Raw genomic sequence first — 21,054 nt, 5'->3', positions numbered from 1 at the left:
GAATCTTTATAAAAGCCTTAAGATATAAGTATTAATTATAATTATCCTCATTTCATAGATGAGGAAACTGAAGCATAGAGAAATCAGGTGATCTGACTAAGGTTGAAAGCTATTAAATGCAGAGTTGAGATTAAAACCCAAACAGTTTGGGTCCACTATGCCCCATGTGTATAGAAGCTTATATAAAAGGACTATAACTCAGGGGAGTAATGTAAAGCAGAGTGGGTTTAGAAAACTGGATGGGTAGAGAGGCCTATAGAATACCCAAAACAATGGAAAGCAACTCTTTGAGCTTAATAGAAAAATCAGGATTTATAGATACCTGAGATCATTTGATATTTGTGTGATAAATAATTGAGAGTTTATAAAGGCTTGTCTTACACAGCCACTTTGCAGAGCACCCGTATCCCTATGCAATTTCATATGAAGTTTGGAAGCTTCAACTTCAATTCATTGTGTCTACTTTCCTTAGCTTCTAATAGCTAAATCTATTGATATTAACAATATTACCACCACTTACAGAATAAATTGGATCCTATTTCCTCAACAAATCTTGACCAAGACAAACGAGCATCAGCAGCCACAGCCTACTATCCGAAACAGAATTAAGACATTTTTTCCATCCTTTACTGACAAATCAACCCTGGGATCAGGCATTCAGGGCTCCTATATTACCCTTAGTTCATTCTTTTCCATACCTAACACTGAATATGAATTTGATCCTTGAGTCATCAATTCAGCAGCCACACATCACCTTTTTTCTCCAAAACCTATGATCCTGAAAGGATGTTCCATGCAGGAGTGAGAATAAGATAAAACTGCATAATAAGCCATTTTTAGAAGTTGGCATTCAAAAACCATATTCTCTGGTTGGTAAGCAGTAGACTAATTTTTGTATGTAAAAGACAATCTCACATTTTCCTAAAAAGTGTTACTATACTTCCAAAAGTAACTTTCAATGGAAGATTAATTAATACCAAACATTTAAGTAGCATACAAACTGAGCCTTAGGTACTATACTATAATATCACTTCTCAAAAGCAAGAATCACAGGTAAAACAACAGAGGTCATCTAGCTCAACTCTCTTTATTTGAAAGTATAAAAACCAAGTCTCTAAGAGACAAAATTATTTATTCAAGGTCACAGAGCAGGGTACTGATAAGATTGAAACAATGACTCAGGTCTCTAGTTTCCCAATCTAAAAAGTACCAGATGTCCATGAGGTATATTGAATTTTAAAGAATTTGAAAAAGATCATGTAGTACACAATATGAATCCATAAACTGTTATGAAATACTAAGCAATTAAAACATGAAAACAACCTCTGACAGTGTTTACTATAAAACACAAAATTATGAAATTAAAATTTATATAGGAGAGCCAAACATTTGCTCATGAATATCATTGGTCACAACAAATCTACCACCTTTTAATCTCATATATATATATAATATATATAATATATATATTCAATAATTGTTCTTCTCTACTTATATATCATTCTTTTCCACTTAGATAACCACCACCCTTTTCTTTCCATGTAAAAAAATAATCTAATGTGTTCACTGAAGAAGAAAAAAGCATTTTATGAAGGTACAAAGTATAAAAAATCACTCAAAAGTCCAGCAACCAGCTGGGCATAATGACACACACCCATAATCCCAGCAACTCAGGAGGCTGAAGCAGGAGGATCATGAGTTCAAGGCCAGGCTAAACAACATAGTGAGACCCTATCTCCAAAAATAAAAATAAAAAGGCCTGGAGATGTAGCTCAGTGGTAAAGCATTCCTGTGTTCAATCTCTAATACAAAAAAAAATCTAGCTACCAGAAATAACTAATATTAGTATCTGGTAAACTTAATTCATTCCAGCCATCTCTCTTAAGCATATAAATCTTAATACACAAATGGTTTTACAAAAGTGGGCTCATATACTATATTTAACAAATATAACAAATTAATTTCACCTGAATTTAACAGAATTAAAACAAATATAAAATTAAAGAAATTCTCAACTTAAATTTTCCCCCATAAGAGTTTAATTCTAAAAAAATCCTCCTAAAATTAAAGATAATTATGGAAAACATTGAAGAGGCTGGTGTAATTTTTTTCTAGCTTCATGTTTTAATTAGAGACTATATGGAAGTTCAGTATAAAAGATGAAACTAGAAAACTTGAGTTCCTTTACTTCTATTTATATTACTTCTACATAACAGACAATGAACAACCAAATCCCACTATTTATGAAATTCCTTTAAGTGTTGCCAAACTTCATATTACACAGGAATAATATATAATGGTTCTTAAAGGACTCACATTTTGAAACAAAAACTAAATAATGGTAGAGACACAGTAAAAAAGAACAGATACATGTTCAAGGCTAGTAATAAATGGTCAGTGCCTTAGTCCTTTGGACTTCTATTACATAATACCAACAGTTTGATGGCTTATGAACAGCAAAAATTTATTTCTTACAGTTCTAGAAACTGGGAAGTCTAAGATCAAGGTGCCAAGAGATTTGGTATCTGGTGAGGAACTGTTATCTGGTCTGTTTAAAATGTTTAATTCATTTAAATATTCTGCATAAAATCACAGCTATAAAATTATAGTTTAATTTAGAACTATTTCTTTTTGTCAATATTTAACAAAAAGAATTAAATACTTATCATACATCTTCAAAAAAACGAACTTTCATCATCATCTTTAAATTATGAGTAAGAAAAACATGCAGTATTATCAAAATGATTTTGAATGTATTAAAATTAATTATTAATATAGTATTAGTTATGAACAAAATGGGACTGTTTAAGCTGTAAGTTCAATATATAAGAATGGTTTTATGAAGAACAATCAAATTTTTTCATAAAATATTTGTATCACTAATTGGACAGAATATCTGGATTATGGACCATTATTGAGGAAGTATTTGACAGTTTTATAATGTTATATAAACTGCTTAAGTATAATACCATTTTAAGTCCTACAAATCATATATTTACCTTTTACTTAAATTCTTACTGACAAATTAACGTCTGATTTAACACATAAGAATGGTCATAAAACAGTCAAAGGACACCAATTTAAAAAAGAAAACAACAAACAAAACAAAAATAGAAAAAATACAGTTCTAAGGAAACTGAAACACTTTTTAGTACAAACACTGGTTACAATTAAACTTTAAATAAAAAAGACTTACCACATTTTCCTTGATCTTTCTCAGCTTTTCATCTATCTCTCTCAGTCGATTTTGCTGATCCCGTTCCTCTTTGTTTTTCTGCAGGACTCTTTCTCCTGGAGTTATTTCTGTATTTTTTTCATCATGAAGGTCATGTTCCTATTTTAAAAAATATAAAATAATTCACAGGTTGGTAATGCACAGCTGTCACAGACCCCTCCTCCTAAGCAACTGAGCCTTAAGGGTCAGTTGTGCTTTTTATTTGTACAAGGGGTTGAACCCAGAGGTGCTTAACCATTGAGCTAGATCTCCGGCCCTTTTTATATTTTATTTAGAAACAAGGTCTTACTAAGTTGCTTAGGGCCTCACTAAGTTGCTGAGGCTGGCTTTGAACTCTAGATTCTCCTGTTTCATCCTCCCCAGCCACTGTGATTTCAAGTGTCTGCCCCTGTACCCAGCCAGTTGTGCTTTTTTACAAAATTCCTTCCCTTCAAAACCACACCTATTAATTCTTTAAAATATTCCTGTTTGAAAGAGTAACAGTCCAACCACACATAAAACAAGTAGGAAAATAAACTCAACTTCTGCAATTACCTGAAAAGCAGAAAGATACAATGCAAAGAGCCATGGCCAGGTTGGGACCTGGATTCTGGTGCCTTCTCTAATAATTATCAGCTTGAGATCTTGGACAAACTTCAAATTCATCATAAGTAAATAATAAATTTTAAACCTGGCCATCTGTATTATTACAGCCAGGTATATAGTAAATGGAAGAAAACAGGGCTTGGTAACTTCAGAAGTTTGAATCTTGACTATTTTGTTCCTGATCTCACAGAAATGAATTAACTTTTCTAAACCTCAGTTTCATCAACTTAAATTACAATAATAATGAGATCTAGTCTAAAATTCATCACATAATAGACATGAAACAAATTTAAGTGTGATAAATGTGAGCTATGTCCTTTGAAAAGAATAAGCATTATATAATGAAAGTACTTCACTGATACCAGTAAATATTGATATTGACAGAATTACATTTGCCGAAAGTTGATGCTTTTTCTAAGTGATAAAAATGGGTATTGGGGGCAGTAAGTTGATTCTATATCTAAAACTAAATTTCCTCTCTTCTCTCCCATAGAACTTCTATTCTGTGTTGCCACAAAGAAAATTAGTATAAATGACAGTTTTGAAGTTACTCAAGCCAGAATCCTACTGCTCCCCCATTCCTTACACACAGTTGGTCATCAAGAATGCTCACTATTCTAATTTCTAGCATCTCTATAACAAAGGCACTTCATTTTTTTTCTCACTGCCTTAGCTCAGACCTCATCATTCATTGGTAATTTTCAAACTCTAGCATGCTTCAAAATCATCCGCAGAGCCTTGAAAATGTGCAAAAGCCCAGCCACCATGCGAGAGATTCTGATTCAAAAGGTAAAAGTGAAGTACTAATGACCTAAAGTACAACTACTTAAAATTTGAGAATCAATGACTTAACGTGACTGCTTGAGCCTCTTAACTGGTCTCAGTGCTACCAGTTGCCCCATTTACTTCATCCTTTGCAGAAAAGCCATGGAACAAGGCATAAAGTGTTCAAAGTCTGGGCCCTGCCTATAAGATTCTTCAGTTTTAGCTCCCACTGTTTGGATCTCAGACTCAAAATTCCAGGCATATTCACTACTTGTAGTTCTCTGCCACTCCATGCCTCCATCTTCCAACTCCTTGTGGAGACTCCTACCTATTTTGAGCCTAGCTCCAGAATATTTACACTATAAAGTATTACCTGGCATATCCAGATACGACAAATTATTCTCTTAGACATGCCCCATGTTCCTTTATTGCACATACCACATTGTCATTGCCTAGACAGTGACATGACTGACCCTACTCTTCAGGTACTCATTGAGGTACTCTGTACCTCAATGCAAACATTCTGAAGCTATGTAAGTTCTTGCCAATAAAGTGTAATTTTGGTTCTCAGAACATTGATCACAACTAATATTTGATTATGAATGTCAATGAAATTCAACTGAATAAAATCCTAATGAGCAAACTATTAAAATAATATACCGATTTTAAGAATTACATTTTGTTTCAGGTCTCACTTCTGAGCTCTAAATCTGTATAAGCATCCAGAGACTGAATTATTATCAAGAATATTTTGGAGAAAAGGTAGCCTTTTTAACAAATGGAGCTGGGAAAACTGGAAATCTATATGTACCCCTATCTCTTACCCTGCACAACAGTCAACTCAAAGTAGACAATACCTAGGAATTAGACTAAAAACTTTGCAATTGCTAGGGGAAAAAAATGTAGGCTCAACACTCCAATATGCCAGCCCAAGAAACAACTTCCTTAATAAGATTCCTAAAGCACAAGAAATAAAACCAAAAATCAATAAGAGGGATGGCATTAAATTAAAAGGCTTCTGCACAGCAAAGGAGAGGATTAAGTTGTAATATTTGAAGAAAATCATGTAATGAAAGCAGAGGCCAAGAGGAAGCAAGAAAATGTAGTCACGGATGCTGGGAAATGATTTTATGGAGAATTCAGCAAAAGCTCTCCCTGATAAGCACAGAATATCTAAAGGAGCCAGAAGAAGAGAATTATCCCTGAGGAAAATTGATATTTGTTGACTTGACTAATTGATTGCCAAAAGATTCTGAGTTCATCCTTAGAAAAATATCCGTGGTGTTGACTGAGCCAACAGGGGTCTTTGAAGTTAAATAAACTCATTTTCAAAAGTCAAATACAGAGGAAATTACTCATAGCTTCCTAAGTTATCTGATATGCAAATAAAGCATATATTAAGGATCACAAACCTGCCTGGATAAAGCCAGCCTGTTCTGCATTTTCAGACTAGCAGCATTCTACTATCTCCTCTGATTTGATGGGTCATTTGCCTGGCCATACCAAAGTAGGGAGGAAATCTTTCAAGATTGTTTTTATCATTTTGGGAAACAGTTATAAAGTTAAAGACACCTTGACTGCATCAGAGTCTTAACAAAAAAAAAAAATGTAAACTTCAAAAAAAATCTGTAAAATATAGGTGCAAGAGCCATTCCAAGATTTAACTGAGAATGTTTGACAGGTTGGCAACAAAGACCTCTAAAGTAACTTCCTGTTCATTCCTCAATTCAAAACTCATACTCCTGTGGCATGCTTCTGTAGCTTGGGAGAATGAGTTTGGTCAGTAAGAGTTCTGTACTTGTGACCAGCACATTGAAAAATTCCTATAATCATTGTATTAAGTAAATATGCAGTTAAATGGACTCTGTGGCCATTATTAGAACTGTGCAAATCCTTGGAGTCAGCAAAATAATGTTTTTCGGGATTACATGTCAAACAATTGTCTATATTTACTCTATTTGAGCTAATGTTGAGACAGGAAGAGACCAAAAAAGTTAATTGTTGCTTCCAACAATAGCACCTTGGCAAGAAAAGAGATAAATACGACTCCAATTTTCTTCAATCAAATGTGTATTAACTTCTTGTTGGTCTCACCAAATTGTGTAAAATGGTATTAGTATACTAAGAACAAGAAAATAAATCAAATTAAGGAGAACTTTTATATTCAATTATATTCATTGGTTTAAGAAATTCCTTTTATCAATGAGACCCATTTCTGAAGACTATCCTCCAACTAGGGAAAAAAAAAAAACTAACCATGAGCTGGAATCCTAGATTTAGTAAGGCTGATTATCTAAGAGATGAATAAACTACACTTCTTGATAAGAGCCAAATGGAATAGAATTTATTACTGAATCCAGTTGCTAAAGATTTAAGAAACTGAATGCTTACATAACTCCTGTATCTTAGATTTTTCTGGAGAAAGGTAAAATCTAATTTATCTACAAATAATAAAAACTAAATCATGAACATCACTCAAGTCTATGGTGGGATTTACAAGACATAGAAAGAACTGATTTGTTGGAGAGTTAAGAAATGGATACAGAAAGGTATGCACAGTTAACCATAGATCTTAAGGAAAAAATGCTTCAATTAGTTCTCTTTTGCTAAGATGAAATAAAAATAAAAAGCAGGATGTAAAAACTACAACCACATGATATTATTAGCATTATAGCAATAACAGTAATATACCATTCTTTCCTTTGAATGTGGTCATGTGCTTTGTTTTCAACAAAGGAAATAAGATATGTAACAGCCAAATGCAGCTTTTAAAATACTGCCATAAAAGTTAAGGACCAGGCAGGACCATCTATATGAAAACATCATAATAAGAAAGTTCATAAGGAAAAGGAGACTTTTTATCTGCTTCTTTCACAATAACCAACACTTCCTTAATCTCTGAGCCATATTTCTAGAGTCCCTCAAGTTATTCTGACTTAGCTATGTTCATCATCTTAGGTTTCGTGTCCACCAATTTATCAACACATAGTTACCATAGACAGAAAGTCTGTGGGTTTCAACTTGTTAAGTAAACTGTTTTCTTGACAACTCAGTATCAAATGATGAATACTGCTGCAAAGTAAAGAATCTGAGCCGGTGCAATAGCAAATGCCTATAATCCCACAGACTTGGGAGGCTGAGGCAAGAGGATCACAAGTTAGAGGTCAGCCTCAGTAACTTAGTGAGACCCTGTCTCAAAATAAAAACAAAAAGAGCTGGTGATATATCTCAATGGTAGAGGGCTAGTAATCAGAGAAAAAAAAAAGCAGAGAATCTGTGCCCCATAAAAAGCCATAGTTCCTGCTCAATTGAATCTAGTACAGTAGTTGCCAACTAAGGATTCACATCTAATGTTGCTATATTTTCTTCTTTTTCAAGAGAAACTAGAAATTTAGATTTTTATGTGAATTTGCCTAATTTTTAAATGTAGACTAAAAATGTTTGTGAACACTTTGTGGGTTTTAGCCTCCTATGGGCCACTAATCTTCATCCTCTTAGTGTATGAAGGCAATCTTCTGTGTCTCTGACGTCTTCTCCTTCCTGCTCTAGGTCCTCTTCCTAGCCCAGTCCCTCTCTTACAAAAACAGACTTTCTTGATATTCATTATGGATGTTCTCACTCCTCTGAACCACCAAACCACTTTACTTGCAATCTTCTACACCACTTACCTACATTGTCTTATACCACAGTATCCTATGTGTATTTAATATCTCCCATAAGGAAACAAGTTCTTTAAATCACTTATTATAACAATATTAATTTAATCGATTGAATTCTGTCTCAAATATTGTGCTATTTTATATATATGCATATATAAATTACATATATAACACATGTATATTAATCCAGTTACTCTTCACAAGAACCCTCTTATCATCATTTTATAAATGAGGAAACTAAGGTTTAAAGACATTCTAATTAATGCCCAAGTTCACAGAACTAGTAAATGGTAGAGTCAAACCTTCAAGTAAGGCTTTTGTAGTCCAAAGTACTATATTTTCCTGACTTATGTTTAAGCTCCCTACATTTTCTTGCATTCAACAAGCACTTGATTACTATTTGATGAATTGTTTAAAAACAGAAATCTATATTCCACTTAAAATAAATGCTGAAAGAGCATGAAGAAAAAATAGTGATGAGTAAATGGTTTTCAGAAGGGTTAAAAAATAAAAATGAGGGCTAGAGTGTTTGCTTACCATGTTTGAGGCACTGGGTTTGATTCTCAGCACCACATATAAATAAATAAATAAAGGTCCATCAACAACTAATAAAAAAATTAAAAATAAATAAATAAAAATGAGGTGGATATACAGTATGAATATTTGGGTTCCGCAATAAATTGGAGCCCGTTCATCAACTAGATAGATACACAGGGCTTATCCAAGGTAGTTTCAGTATATTTATTCCAAAAGTATTCCAACACAAAAATAATATCCATAAGATAATTTCCCTTGTTAGCATTTCTGCCTTAAAAATTCAATGTGTAATTTGGTTTTAGTTAGAAATGAGGAAATGCCAAGAGGAAATTGAACTAAAGCTCAAAAGATTTTCTTTTTTTCATACAAGAAGCATCAATTACTACTCTTCAACAACTATAATGTTACATTTCTATTTCTTCATCCAATGGGAATCCCAAAATACAATTTTCTCTTTGTAAATGCATGTGGCGTCACATAAAAATACATAATCTCAGTATGTAACAACAAAATCAGTTTACTGATTTTCCCTTTCATTATTTTTTAAATATTTTATCTGAACCATAAATGTGGACTCTGAAAATGTGATGTAGATAATAATGATGGAATCTGACAATATTCATGCTTTATTTAAAGTTCTAATGGCTGAACAAATCTCTAAATCTCAGTCTCTCTTTCAAGAATAATATTTGACAGCCATGAAACAGACATTTTCTATCTTTAAGACCATTTTTTAACTTTGAGATCTCAGCTATCCTTGAAATCTAACAACAACTGCCGCAGTCTGGCTGGGCACAAATACCGCAGTCTGGCTGGGCACACAATCACGAGCCACCACACAGCTTGTAGATTCAAACAGCAACTCTTTATTCCCAAACTCACACCAGCCGTCTACAATCACGTTCTGGGGAAATCCACGTTCTCTGCCCAAATCCACTCCCACTGGGCTTCTGTCTCCCAAAAAATACTGTCTGAATCCCGTGAGAACTCAAAGGGAACTCAGGCAGCAGGATAGGCCCTATTCCCAGCAGGAATAATCTTAAACCTGGAACGCCCTAAACCCGATTATCCTAAACCGAGAAGGTGACCTTGCTCAAGGACCAGGGCGGATTAGGGTGTTCCACACAGCTTGTAGATTCAAACAGCAACTCAAAAAGTTAAACAACAACAAAAAAATAACCCAATCAACAAATGGGCAAGGTCACCTACATGCAATGTCACTGCAAAATGTCCTATTTCCACGAGTCCTTCCACTAAGCAACATGGGGTAAGCTGTGTGGTGGCTCGTGATTGTGTGCCCAGCCAGACTGCGGCATTTGTGCCCAGCCAGACTGCGGCAAACAACAACAAATCAGCTGAAACATGAAAAGAACAAAGAGTATCTCTTAATAATTTTATCACCCTATCTTGACTTTCTCCTTTTGAAAAATGGAATCTAGTAACATAAATAAACTAGCATAACTCATGGGCCAAGGACCTGAAGTAAAAGTTTTGTGGTATATTTGGGATAAAGATTCCAATTCTCTCTGTTTTCCATGAACTCTTAACCCAATCCAGATACTAGTGGTGGGAACATACCACCATTCCTGCTGTCTCAAGGTCATAAGCCATGGGGCCTGACCCTTAAAAACACAACCTAAGAAAGCAGAGATGGCTCTACAAAGGTTCTACTAGCCAACAGACTGTTTCTTTGGAATATCATGACTCTGTTACTTTCTCCTAAGGTAGTTTCAACTGGGAGAAAGGACACACCATAAATCAGATTTATTACCTACAGCTGATATTTCAATCTATGATTGTACAAAACATGATTTGGTGAAACCTATACAAAGCTGGTAGAGGGACAGTGGGTAACAAAAGATGGGACATTTTTCCACTTCAGACTACCACCCAATCCCAAACTACATGAAGTAGTGAAATAGAGGAGGAGAGGGAAAAAATTATTTTCCAAAGCATTGCTACTCTCTGTATTCTACACCTTCTACCAGTTTTGTAAAGAATATTTGAGGGAATTATGCAGAGAAGAAACACATTCATCTCAAAAGTATCATCGGAGGGAGATTCAAAGTGGTGGATTAGAAGAAGGTTGAATTTCTAGTTGCCCCATGTTTAGGAATCAAGCAGCAAGAGTACTGCTTCTCAGTGAGGCGGATGAAAGAGGGAATTTCACTAAAATACTGGTCAGTCAGATTATCTTAGAGGCTCAGAAATTTGGATACACTGAACAAAGAAGAACAAGTACACTGGAACCCACTGGTGTGGCTTCGCTGGTTCACTACAAAGGGAAGGGATAACAAAGAGAAACACAATGGAGAAATTTGGTGTGAAAAAAAAAAGAGATCAGAAAAGCATCCTGAACTTAGCTATACTATGAGCTGGTCTGAAAAGTTCTCTGTTTCTCAACCAGCCTCAGAGAGCTGAGGCAGCAGCCCTCTTAGGTGGCCATGCTGCAACTCACTGCTATGGAACCCAAGAGATAACAGCAAACACTGCCAGACTAACCTAGCAAGTGTCTACTATGTAGTCTAGGGTGTACCCAGCAGAATATGAGTGAAACCAGCACAGAGAAGATTATACCCAAAGGGATTCATGTCAAAAAAGTGAAGGGGAGCCCAACTCACTTTTCCTTTGAGTCTGGCAGCTCACTTGACCAGCTGAAATGGGTTGGAAATCTGAACAGGCAATTGTGAATACACTCAGGGACTAAACCTAGAAAGTCTATATTCATGGGCAACAGAGTCTGTGAAGGATTGGCTCCCCTGCCCCACAAGAAGGACTATTTGGAGGCTTCTGAGATCCAGACTCTTGACAGAGATCAGCAACTGATAGGTCATAGGAGTGTGTTGATCTCTCCAAAGCAGATATCACCCAACAAAGTCCCTAAGGCCTGATTAGACCTAAGTCCCAGCCACTGGAACTCATCCTGTATAACTATGCAGCAGCCTCATCCTGGAAGTACATCAAGCTAGTGTGTGTAGACAATATTTCAACTAACAGTATGTCCCATTCCATCCTACCATATACTGGTGAGAAGGGAACCTGAGAAATAGTTCAACCAGCATCAGTCTTAGGCCATTTCAAATAGCAGCTCTCTGAACAATACAAAAAGAGGAAGGGGTTATAACCCCAGCCCTTCCATGCTCCTCCCCCTTCTCTAATAGTCCAAGAAGAAATGGAAAGAAAAGCAGTTGGGCATAGGCAGTGACCATCCATTCATTTTATTTTGACTACCTCAGTAGAGACAATTCCTACATTTTTCATTAAGAATCTTTTGCTCTGTGTGTGTGTGAGTGTGTGTGTGTGTGTGTGTGTGTGTTCTTGCTTTGTTGATTGGTTTGTGGACATATACAAACACATATTTANTGTGTGTGAGTGTGTGTGTGTGTGTGTGTGTGTGTTCTTGCTTTGTTGATTGGTTTGTGGATCATACAACAACATCATATTTATTTATTTCATATATATATATATATATATATATATATATATATATACACACACACACACACACACATATACACACACACACACATATTTATTTCTTTTTTCTCATTTTTGGGGGGAGGTACTAGGAGTTGAACCCAGGGTGCTTAACCACATCCCCAGCCCTTTTGTTATTTTTTATTTTAAGACACAGTCTCAGTAAGTTTCTTAGCTCTCTAAGTTGCTGAGGCTGGTTTTGAATTTGCAATCCTCCTGCCTCAGCCTCTAGAGTCACTGGGATTATAGGAATGTATCACAATGCCTGACTCTTTTTTCTCATTTTTAGCAATTTTTTTAATGTAGTTATCTTTTCTTGCCTTGTCTTTGGGGGTTAGGGTTTGGGGTTTGCATAATTTGATTTTCTTTTATTTTGTTTCATTTGTTTCTTTCTCTACCCCTATTTCCTCCTCCTGCCAACAGTCAAAATTATCATTATCCCCTTTTTTCTCCCTTTATTTCTATTTTTTCTCCTCCTTCCTTAACCATTGCCTGCTATGTCTCTTTTGCATTTTCTCTGTTCACCTTTGAAATTGTAAACTCTTTTCTATCTCCCTATCACATTTTCTTTTCTCTTGATTAACAATATTTTTATCATCTTTTAGAACAAATTGGTTTATATAACATTTACTCCCACCATTCATGCTCTTGCAATTATTACTGCTGTGTATGACGTACTTGACACCTCTTGTTGACTTTAATGCCAGATCTACTTTATGGTTACTTATTGTTTTTGCTGTTGGGCATTACTAACCCCATTAATTCCAGGTTTTATAATAATTAACATTGTAGATTTCATAGAGGAACCAGGCATTTATTTTGATGCTGTATATTATTTGCATTGGTTGTGGCTATTGTTTGTTTCCCCTTATTCTGTGAGATGCTGGGAAGCCACAAGAACACTACAAGTTCTCACAGTAGAGTCTCTGCTGCTAAACTATACTCAGCCAAGAGACAGCTTACCTTGTTCCACACACAAATTAACAACACTCATATTCAGCTATATTTTAATATAAAGAATAAAAGAGGGGAAAAAATAAACTAATGGCAGGCCTCAAGTAGAAACAGTTAGGGGTGGACCCTCAAGGTTCCCACTCATGGACATTGACTGCTACAGCAAAAACAGAGAGAACTGAACACAAAGGCTATGTATACCACAGCTATGAGGGGAGGTCTCAATATAGATCATCCTAGGGTATTTTGGCACTTGAAAACTATGTCCTAAAAAGGCCCACACATAAGAATAGAAGAGAAATTCCTCCTAACAGATGCATAAAACCCAACACAGAAATACAAGAAATATGAAAAACAAGGTAATATGACACTTCCTAAGTTCATAATACACCAGCAACTAACCCCAAAGATTCTGAAGTAAATAAAATATCAGATAAAAAATTCAAAAGAATGATTATAAAAAATGATCAATGAATTCCAAGAGAACACAGAAAAACAACTGAATGAATTAAGGAAGTCAGTACAGGCTAAGAATGAGAAATTCATTAAGGAGTTAGAAATATTAAAAAAAGAATCAAACAGAAATCTTGCAAATAAAAGACACAATAAACCAAATAACATGCTCAGTTGAAAGTGTCTCTAATACATAGATATGCTGAAGACAGGATCTCAGAGCTTGAAGTCAAAGGGACCAGCCTTAAACATTCAGATGATATTAAAGAATATAAATAACAATGATTAGAATATATAAGCATTCTGGAACAACATTAAGAGAGCAAATTTAAGAATCATTGGAATTGAGGAGGATTGTGAGATGCAGGATAATGGGATGGATAACCTCTTCATGGAATAATAACAGAAAATTTTCCAAACCATCAGAATGAGATGGACATCCAGTTACAGGAGGCATTCAGAACCCCAAATACAAAAGATCAAAAAAGAAACTCTCTGCAACATATTATAATTAAAATGCCTAACATACAGAACAAAAATAGAATTTTTTTTAAAACCTCAAGAGAAAAAGGTCAGATCACATTTATAGGCAAACCAAACAGAATCACTTCTAATTTCTAAGCAGAACTCCCTGCTCTCCCCAACAGGCACTAACCCAACAGAGTGCTTGGAGCCATGTAGCCAGTCCATAGCTCGCAAAGCCTAGACCTGATCTGCTTGATACAAAACAGCTATCTGTGGCAGTTGTGCAAGACACAGAGCACAACCCACAAGACCTCCAGAGAGAGAGATTCCTAATTGGGAAGTAGAAAGGGAGGGGGTGAGTGAGACTAAATTAGAGACTAAATTAGAGATCAGGAATTGTGAGATCTACAAGTGATATAAGGAGATAGGACCAGCCACCCACATTACAAGAGCAAACCTCAAAGGAGATCCTTGGGGAGCAGTCTTCCAACAAGGAACAGCAAGTGCTATACCTCACCTCCAGAAGCTCCACCCCCAAGACCAACCCTCCCACCCTAATAACCTTGACCATCCTAAGGATGCAGATACCAGCAAATAACAGACAAACCCACCTACTGGATGAAAGGGGAAGCAGGAAAGATACTGAACTCCAACAAAAACTATCCATTAATTTTCCTTCAAATTTTTTTTTCTCTTTTCTCTCTCTTCTCCCACCCTCACATCCCCAACACTTGTGAAACCAAGTACTTTTCATGAATTAGTCTACTGAGGTCTGGGATGTCTGAATAGTATATTGCAGTTGTGTTGTATATTCTTTTTTATTTTTACATTTTTTATTTTTCTTAATTTTTATGATTGTTTTTTGTACTGTCTTATTGTCTTCCCACTTACTTGTCTCCCTCAAATCACTTTCTCTCTTTTCTCCTGCTACAAGCCAACTTCTTTAGATTCCTCTTTCACACTTCCTAAGATCTAATAACTCTATATCCTCACCTTCTACCTCCTTAACATCTCATCCGACACCCCACCTCCAGTTCTCTCTTTGTCCACTATCAGAAACTGCAGACCTTTTTGCAAACCTACTGTTTATATTGTAGATAATAATTGAATTCACCATTTCTGTATATTCTGACAAAACCATAAATGTCTTAACAGCAGTTATTTGGTTTAAGGATCTATATTGTTTGTACTGGGATCTGTTAACATTGTTCGCCCCCTTAAAGGAGAGTTATTTGACCCCTGCAGGGACACTATAAGCCTATAGGGAAAAACCGTAACACCTTGGATCCGCAGTGCTATATGAGAAGACACATGAACAACATGAGAAAACAAGGGAAGAAAGTGCCCCGAACAAACCAAGATACGGCATTATTAGAATCCATGGCCAGCACAGCAGAAGAAATTACAGAGAAGAAGTTCAGGATGTACATAATTAAAATGTTCTATGAATCAAAGGATGATATAAGAGAGCAAATACAGGCAGCAAAAGATCATTTCAATAGAGAACTACATAAGCAAATACAGGAGGCAAAAGGCTACTTCAAGACAGAGATAGAGATTCTGGGGGGAAAAAAAAGTCAGAAATCCTGGAAATGAAGGAAACAATAATCCAAAACAAAAACTCAATAGAAAGCATCACCAACAGACTAGATCACTTGGAAGACAAAACATCAGATAATGAAGACAAATTATACAATCATGAAAACAAAGTTGACCACACAGTAAAGATGGTAAGAAACCATGAGCAGAACATCCAAGAATTATGGGATAACATCAAAAGAACAAAAGAATTATTAGAATAAAGGAAGGCGTAGAGTTACAAACCAAAGGAATAATCAATCTATTCAATGAAATAATATCAGAAAAAAAGACCCAAATTAATACAATTAGAGATGAAAAAGGAGAAATCACCACAGACATCACAGAAATCCATCAGGTTATTAGTTACTATTTTGAAAACTTATACTCCAATAAATTGGAAAATCTAGAAGAAATGTGTTCATTTGATCTGCCGAATTGAATCAAGGGTTCACACAAAACCTAAGCAGACCAATAACTTGAAATGATATAGAAGCAGTAATAAAAAGCCTTCCAATAAAGAAAAGCCCCAGACCAGAAGATTCTCAGCTGAATTCTACCAGACCTTTAAAGAACTAATGCCAATACTCCTCAAACATTTCATTAAATAGAAAAGGATGGAACACTTCCAAATTCATTCTATGAAGCCAGTATCACACTCATACATTGGTGTCCCGATAAGGATGCATCAAGGATAGAAAACTACAGACCAATATCCCTGATGAACTTAGATATAAAAATGCGGAGTATGACAAACCTGTAGTTGTGGCTCTATTCTCGTTGTTTTGAGGATCCTAAGCCTCATTTGTAGCAGTAAGCAAATCAAGCATTATGCTAAATGAATGAAACATTAAGCTGATGTTTGTTGCAGAAGCATCTGGACTTTGAGAGGAATTGTGCGCCAGGCCCATTTCTGTGTATTTGCATCCAACTGTAATGAGCCTATTTATGTCAAATTGGTGGAGTCCCTTTGTGCTGAACACCAAATCAATCTAATTAAGGTCAATGACAACAAGAAACTAGGAGAATGGGTAGGCCTCTATAAAATTTACCTAGAGGGCAAGCCCCGTAAAGTGGTTGGTTGCAGTTGTGTAGTTGTTAAGGATTATGGCAAAGAATCTCAGGCCAAGAATGTCATCGAAGAGTACTTCAAATACACCTGGAGACTGAACAATATGTTACTGAATGAACATTGGGTTGCAAAAGACATCAGGAGGAGATTTAAAAATTCTTAGAGGTAAATGAGAACACAGACACAACATATCGAAATCTCTGGGACACTGAAGGCAGTACTAAGAGGAAAGTTCATTGCATGGAGTTCATTCCTTAAAAGAATAAAAAGTCAACAAATAAATGACCTAACAGTACATCTCAAAGCCCTAGAAAAAGAAGAACAAATAAACTCCAAAAGCAGTAGAAGGCAGGAAATAATTAAAATTAGAGATGAAATCAAAACAAAAGAAGCAATTGAAAATATTGACAAAACAAAAAGTTGGTTCTTTGAAAAAATAAAGTTGACAAACCTTTACCATGCTAACAAAGGGAAAAGAGAGAAAACTCAAATTACTAACATATGTAATAAAAAAGTCAATATCACAACAGACACTAAAGAAATACAGAGGATAATTAGAAACTACTTTGAAAACTTGTACTCCAATAAAATAGAAGATATTAAAGGCATCCACAAATTACTTAAAGCATATGATTTGCCCAAGTTGAATCAGAATGATATATACAATTTAAATAGACCAATATCAAGCAATGAAATAGAAGACACCATCAGAAGCCTACCAACCAAGAAAAGCTCAGGACCAGATATATACATAGCAGAGTTCTACAAAACTTTTAAATAAGAACTAATACCAATACTCTTCAATTTATTCCATGAAATAGAAAAAGAGGGAGCACTTCCAAACTCATTCTATGAGGCCAATATCACCCTGATTCCAAAACCAGACAAAGATACATCAAAGAAAGAAAACTTCAGAACAATATCTCTAATGAACATAGATGCAAAAATTCTCAATAAAATTCTGGCAAATCAAATACAGAAACATATCCAAAAGATAGAGAACCACAATCAAGTGGGATTCATCCCAGGGATGCAAGGTTGGTTCAACATATGGAAATCAATAAATGCAATTCATCACATCAATAGACTCAAAGATAAGAATCAAATTATCATCTTAATAGATGCAGAAAAGCTTTCAACAAAATACAGCACCCCTTCATGTTCAAAACACTAGAAAAATTAGGGATAAAAGGAACATATCTCAATATCGTAAAGGCTATCTACACTAAGCCGCAGACCAACATCATTCTAAATGGAGAAAAATTAAAGGAATTCCCTAAAAAGTGGAACAAGACAGGGATGTCCTCTTTCACCACTTCTACTCAACATAGTTATTGAAACACTGGCCAGAGCAATTAGACAGACAAAAGAAATTAAAGGGATATGCATAGAAAAAGAAGAACTTAAACTAGCACTAATTTCTGACAATATGATTCTATACCTCGAAGACCCTAAAAATGCCACCAGCAAACTTCTAGAACTAGTAAATGAACTCAGCAAAGTAGCAGGATATAAAATCAACACCCATAAATCAAAGGCATTTCTGTACAACAGTGACAAATCCTCTGAAATGGAAATGATGAAAATTATCCCATTTAAAATAGCCTCAGAAATAAAAATACTTGGGAATCAACTTAATGAAAGAGGTGACAGATACAATGAAATATACAATGAAAACTACAGAACCCTAAAGAAAAAAATAAAAGAAGACCTTAGAAAATGGGAAGATCTACCTTGCTCTTGGGTTGGCAGAATTAATATTATCAAAATGACCAGACTACCAAAAGCACTATACAGATTTAATGCAATCATGATCAAAATCCCAAAGGCATTCCTCATAGAAATAGCAATCATGAAATTCATCTGGAAAAATAAGAGACCCAGAATAGCTAAAGCAATCCTTAGCAGGAAATGTGAAGCAGTTGGCATCACTATTCCAGACCTTAAACTATACACAGAGCAATAGTAACAAAAACAGCATGGTATTGGCACCAAAACAGACTAGCAGACCAATGGTACAGAATAGAGGACACAGAGACTAACCCACAAAATTACAATTACCTTAAGTTAGACAAAGGTACCAAAACATATACTGGAGAAAAGATAGTCTCTTCAACAAATAGTGCTGGGAAAATTGGAAATCCATATGCAACAAAATGAAATTAAACCCCTATCTCTCACCATTCACAAAAATCAACTCAAAGGGGATCAAGAGCCTAGGAATAAAACCAGAGACCCTGCATCTAATAGAAGAAGGTAGGCCCTAATCTTCATCATATTTGATTACACCACAACTTCCTTAATAAGACACCTATGGCACAAGAATTAAAATCAAGTATCAATAAATGGGATGGATTCAAACTAAAATGTTTCTTCTCAGCAAAAGAAATAAGCAGGGAGGTGAATAGAGAGCATACATCTTCAGGGAAAATTTTTACCCTGCACACATCAGATAGAGCACTAATCTCTAGGGTATATAAAGAACTCAAAAAGTGAAACACCAAAAAAAACAAATAACCCAATCAGTAAATGGGCCAAGGACCTGAACTGACACTTCTCTGAAGACAATATACAATCAGTCAGCAAATATATGAAAAAATGTTCATCATCGCTAGCAATTAGAGAAATGCAAATCAAAACTACTCTAAGATTTCATCTTACTCCTGTCAGAATGGCAGCTATTATGAAGACAAACAACAGTAAGTGTTGGCGAGGATGTGGGGGAAAAGTACACTCATACACTGCTGGTGGGACTACAAATTGGTAAAGCCACTATGGAAAGGAGTATGTAGATTCCTTGGAAAACTGGGAATGGAACCACAATTTGACCCGGCTATCCCTCTCCTTGGTCTATACCCAAAGGACTTAAAAACAGCATACTACAGGGACACAGCCACATCAATGTTTATAGCAGCACAATTCACAATAGCTAAACTGTGGAACCAACCTAGATGCCCTTCAGTAGACAAATGGATTTTTAAAAACGTGGCATATATACACAATGGAATATTACTCAGCAATAAAAGAGAATAAAATCATGGCATTGCAGGTAAATGGATGGCACTGGAAAAGATAATGCTCAGTGAAGTTAGCCAATCCCCCCCCCAAAAAAAATGCCAAATGTTTTCTCTGATATAAGGAGTCTGATTCATAATGGGGTAGGGAAGGGGAGCATGGGAGGAATAGAAAAACTCTAGATAGGGCAGAGAGTTGGGAGGGGAAGGGAAGGGGCAGGGTGTTAGAAATGATGGTGGAATGTGATGAAAATCATTATCCAAAGTACATGTATAGGCGGCGGAGGAGATAACTTCATTGAAACCGGAGGCGACAGGTGTATAATCCCCTAGCCCTTCCTCTCCACACAGCGGGGAAACCTTAAGGGCCCCTCCCAGCTCTCCCATAAGGGGCCCTCCCAGCTCTCCAGTGAGCGCAATAGTCAGACCGAGGGAATCAGGAGTGGCGTGGGACCCACGGCCGGGAACCCCTGGCTACCGCTCCCACCAGTGCTGACAACTGAGGTCTCTTATACCAGCTACCAGGGGCGTGGCTACCGGAGGGCAAGCAAAATTCGCTGAGGGTTCTCAGCCCCAAGCTCCACAAACTTAGGGTGTGAGGGAATGGTAAACGGGGAGAGTGTGCCCAGTCGTTCAAGAAAATAGGGCTCCCGGGAGCAGCAGACATGGCATATAGCCAATATTGTGGTGAGCGTCACCGGTGAGCGGGGCCTGGCTTGAGGAAAAGTGGAGAAGTGACTAGACACAAGAGAAGGCCCTAGGCACTCAGGACTGGAGACCCGCCCAGAATGGGAGGAGGAGCTGCTGCACAGTGATTGGTTCCCGCGTATTGAGAGGAGAAGCTTGGCCCGGTGGGCTCAGCTCCACCTACTGGAAGAGAAGTTAATCAAACTCTAAGACTTCATTTATTAAATTTTCGGGTTTTTTTTTTTAATTTTTAAAAAATTTTTTTTTATTATTTTTTTAGTTTAATTTTTTTTGATTATTTTTTTAAATTTTTTTTAATTTCTATTTTTTTTTTTTATCTTTTCATTTCTTTTCAATTTCCTTATTCCCCCTTCCTTGAATTCTACCTGCTTACTCTCATTCTCTTTAGTGACTTCTTCCCTTCCCTTCTAATACCTTTCCTCCCAAGCATCAAATAAATTTATAGGAGTAAACAGTAACTCAGCAGTCAAACAGAACAAGAAGTAACATGAGCAGCATGAAAAAGCAAGGAAGAAAAGGAGTACAAACAATGCAGGACAGCCTAAATATTCA

At 36.0% G+C, this 21,054-nt stretch overlaps 1 protein-coding gene across 6 annotated transcripts in view; it reads right to left on the bottom strand.

Moving 5' to 3' along the window:
* The window catches only part of Fsip1 (fibrous sheath interacting protein 1), a 177,142-nt gene that overhangs the window by 101,711 nt on the left and 54,377 nt on the right, over positions 1 to 21,054 (bottom strand). For all 6 annotated transcript variants that reach the window (XM_048793393.1, XM_048793392.1, XM_048793387.1 and 3 more), the window contains one exon: positions 3,197 to 3,334. In XM_048793393.1, coding sequence (XP_048649350.1) covers positions 3,197 to 3,334 — 138 coding nt within the window. The remainder of the gene's footprint in view (positions 1 to 3,196; positions 3,335 to 21,054) is intronic.

The sequence above is a fragment of the Marmota marmota genome, unplaced genomic scaffold (assembly GCF_001458135.2).
Source record: "Marmota marmota marmota unplaced genomic scaffold, marMar, whole genome shotgun sequence".
NCBI lineage: Eukaryota > Metazoa > Chordata > Mammalia > Rodentia > Sciuridae > Marmota > Marmota marmota.
This window is presented reverse-complemented; position numbering and strand designations above follow the sequence as displayed.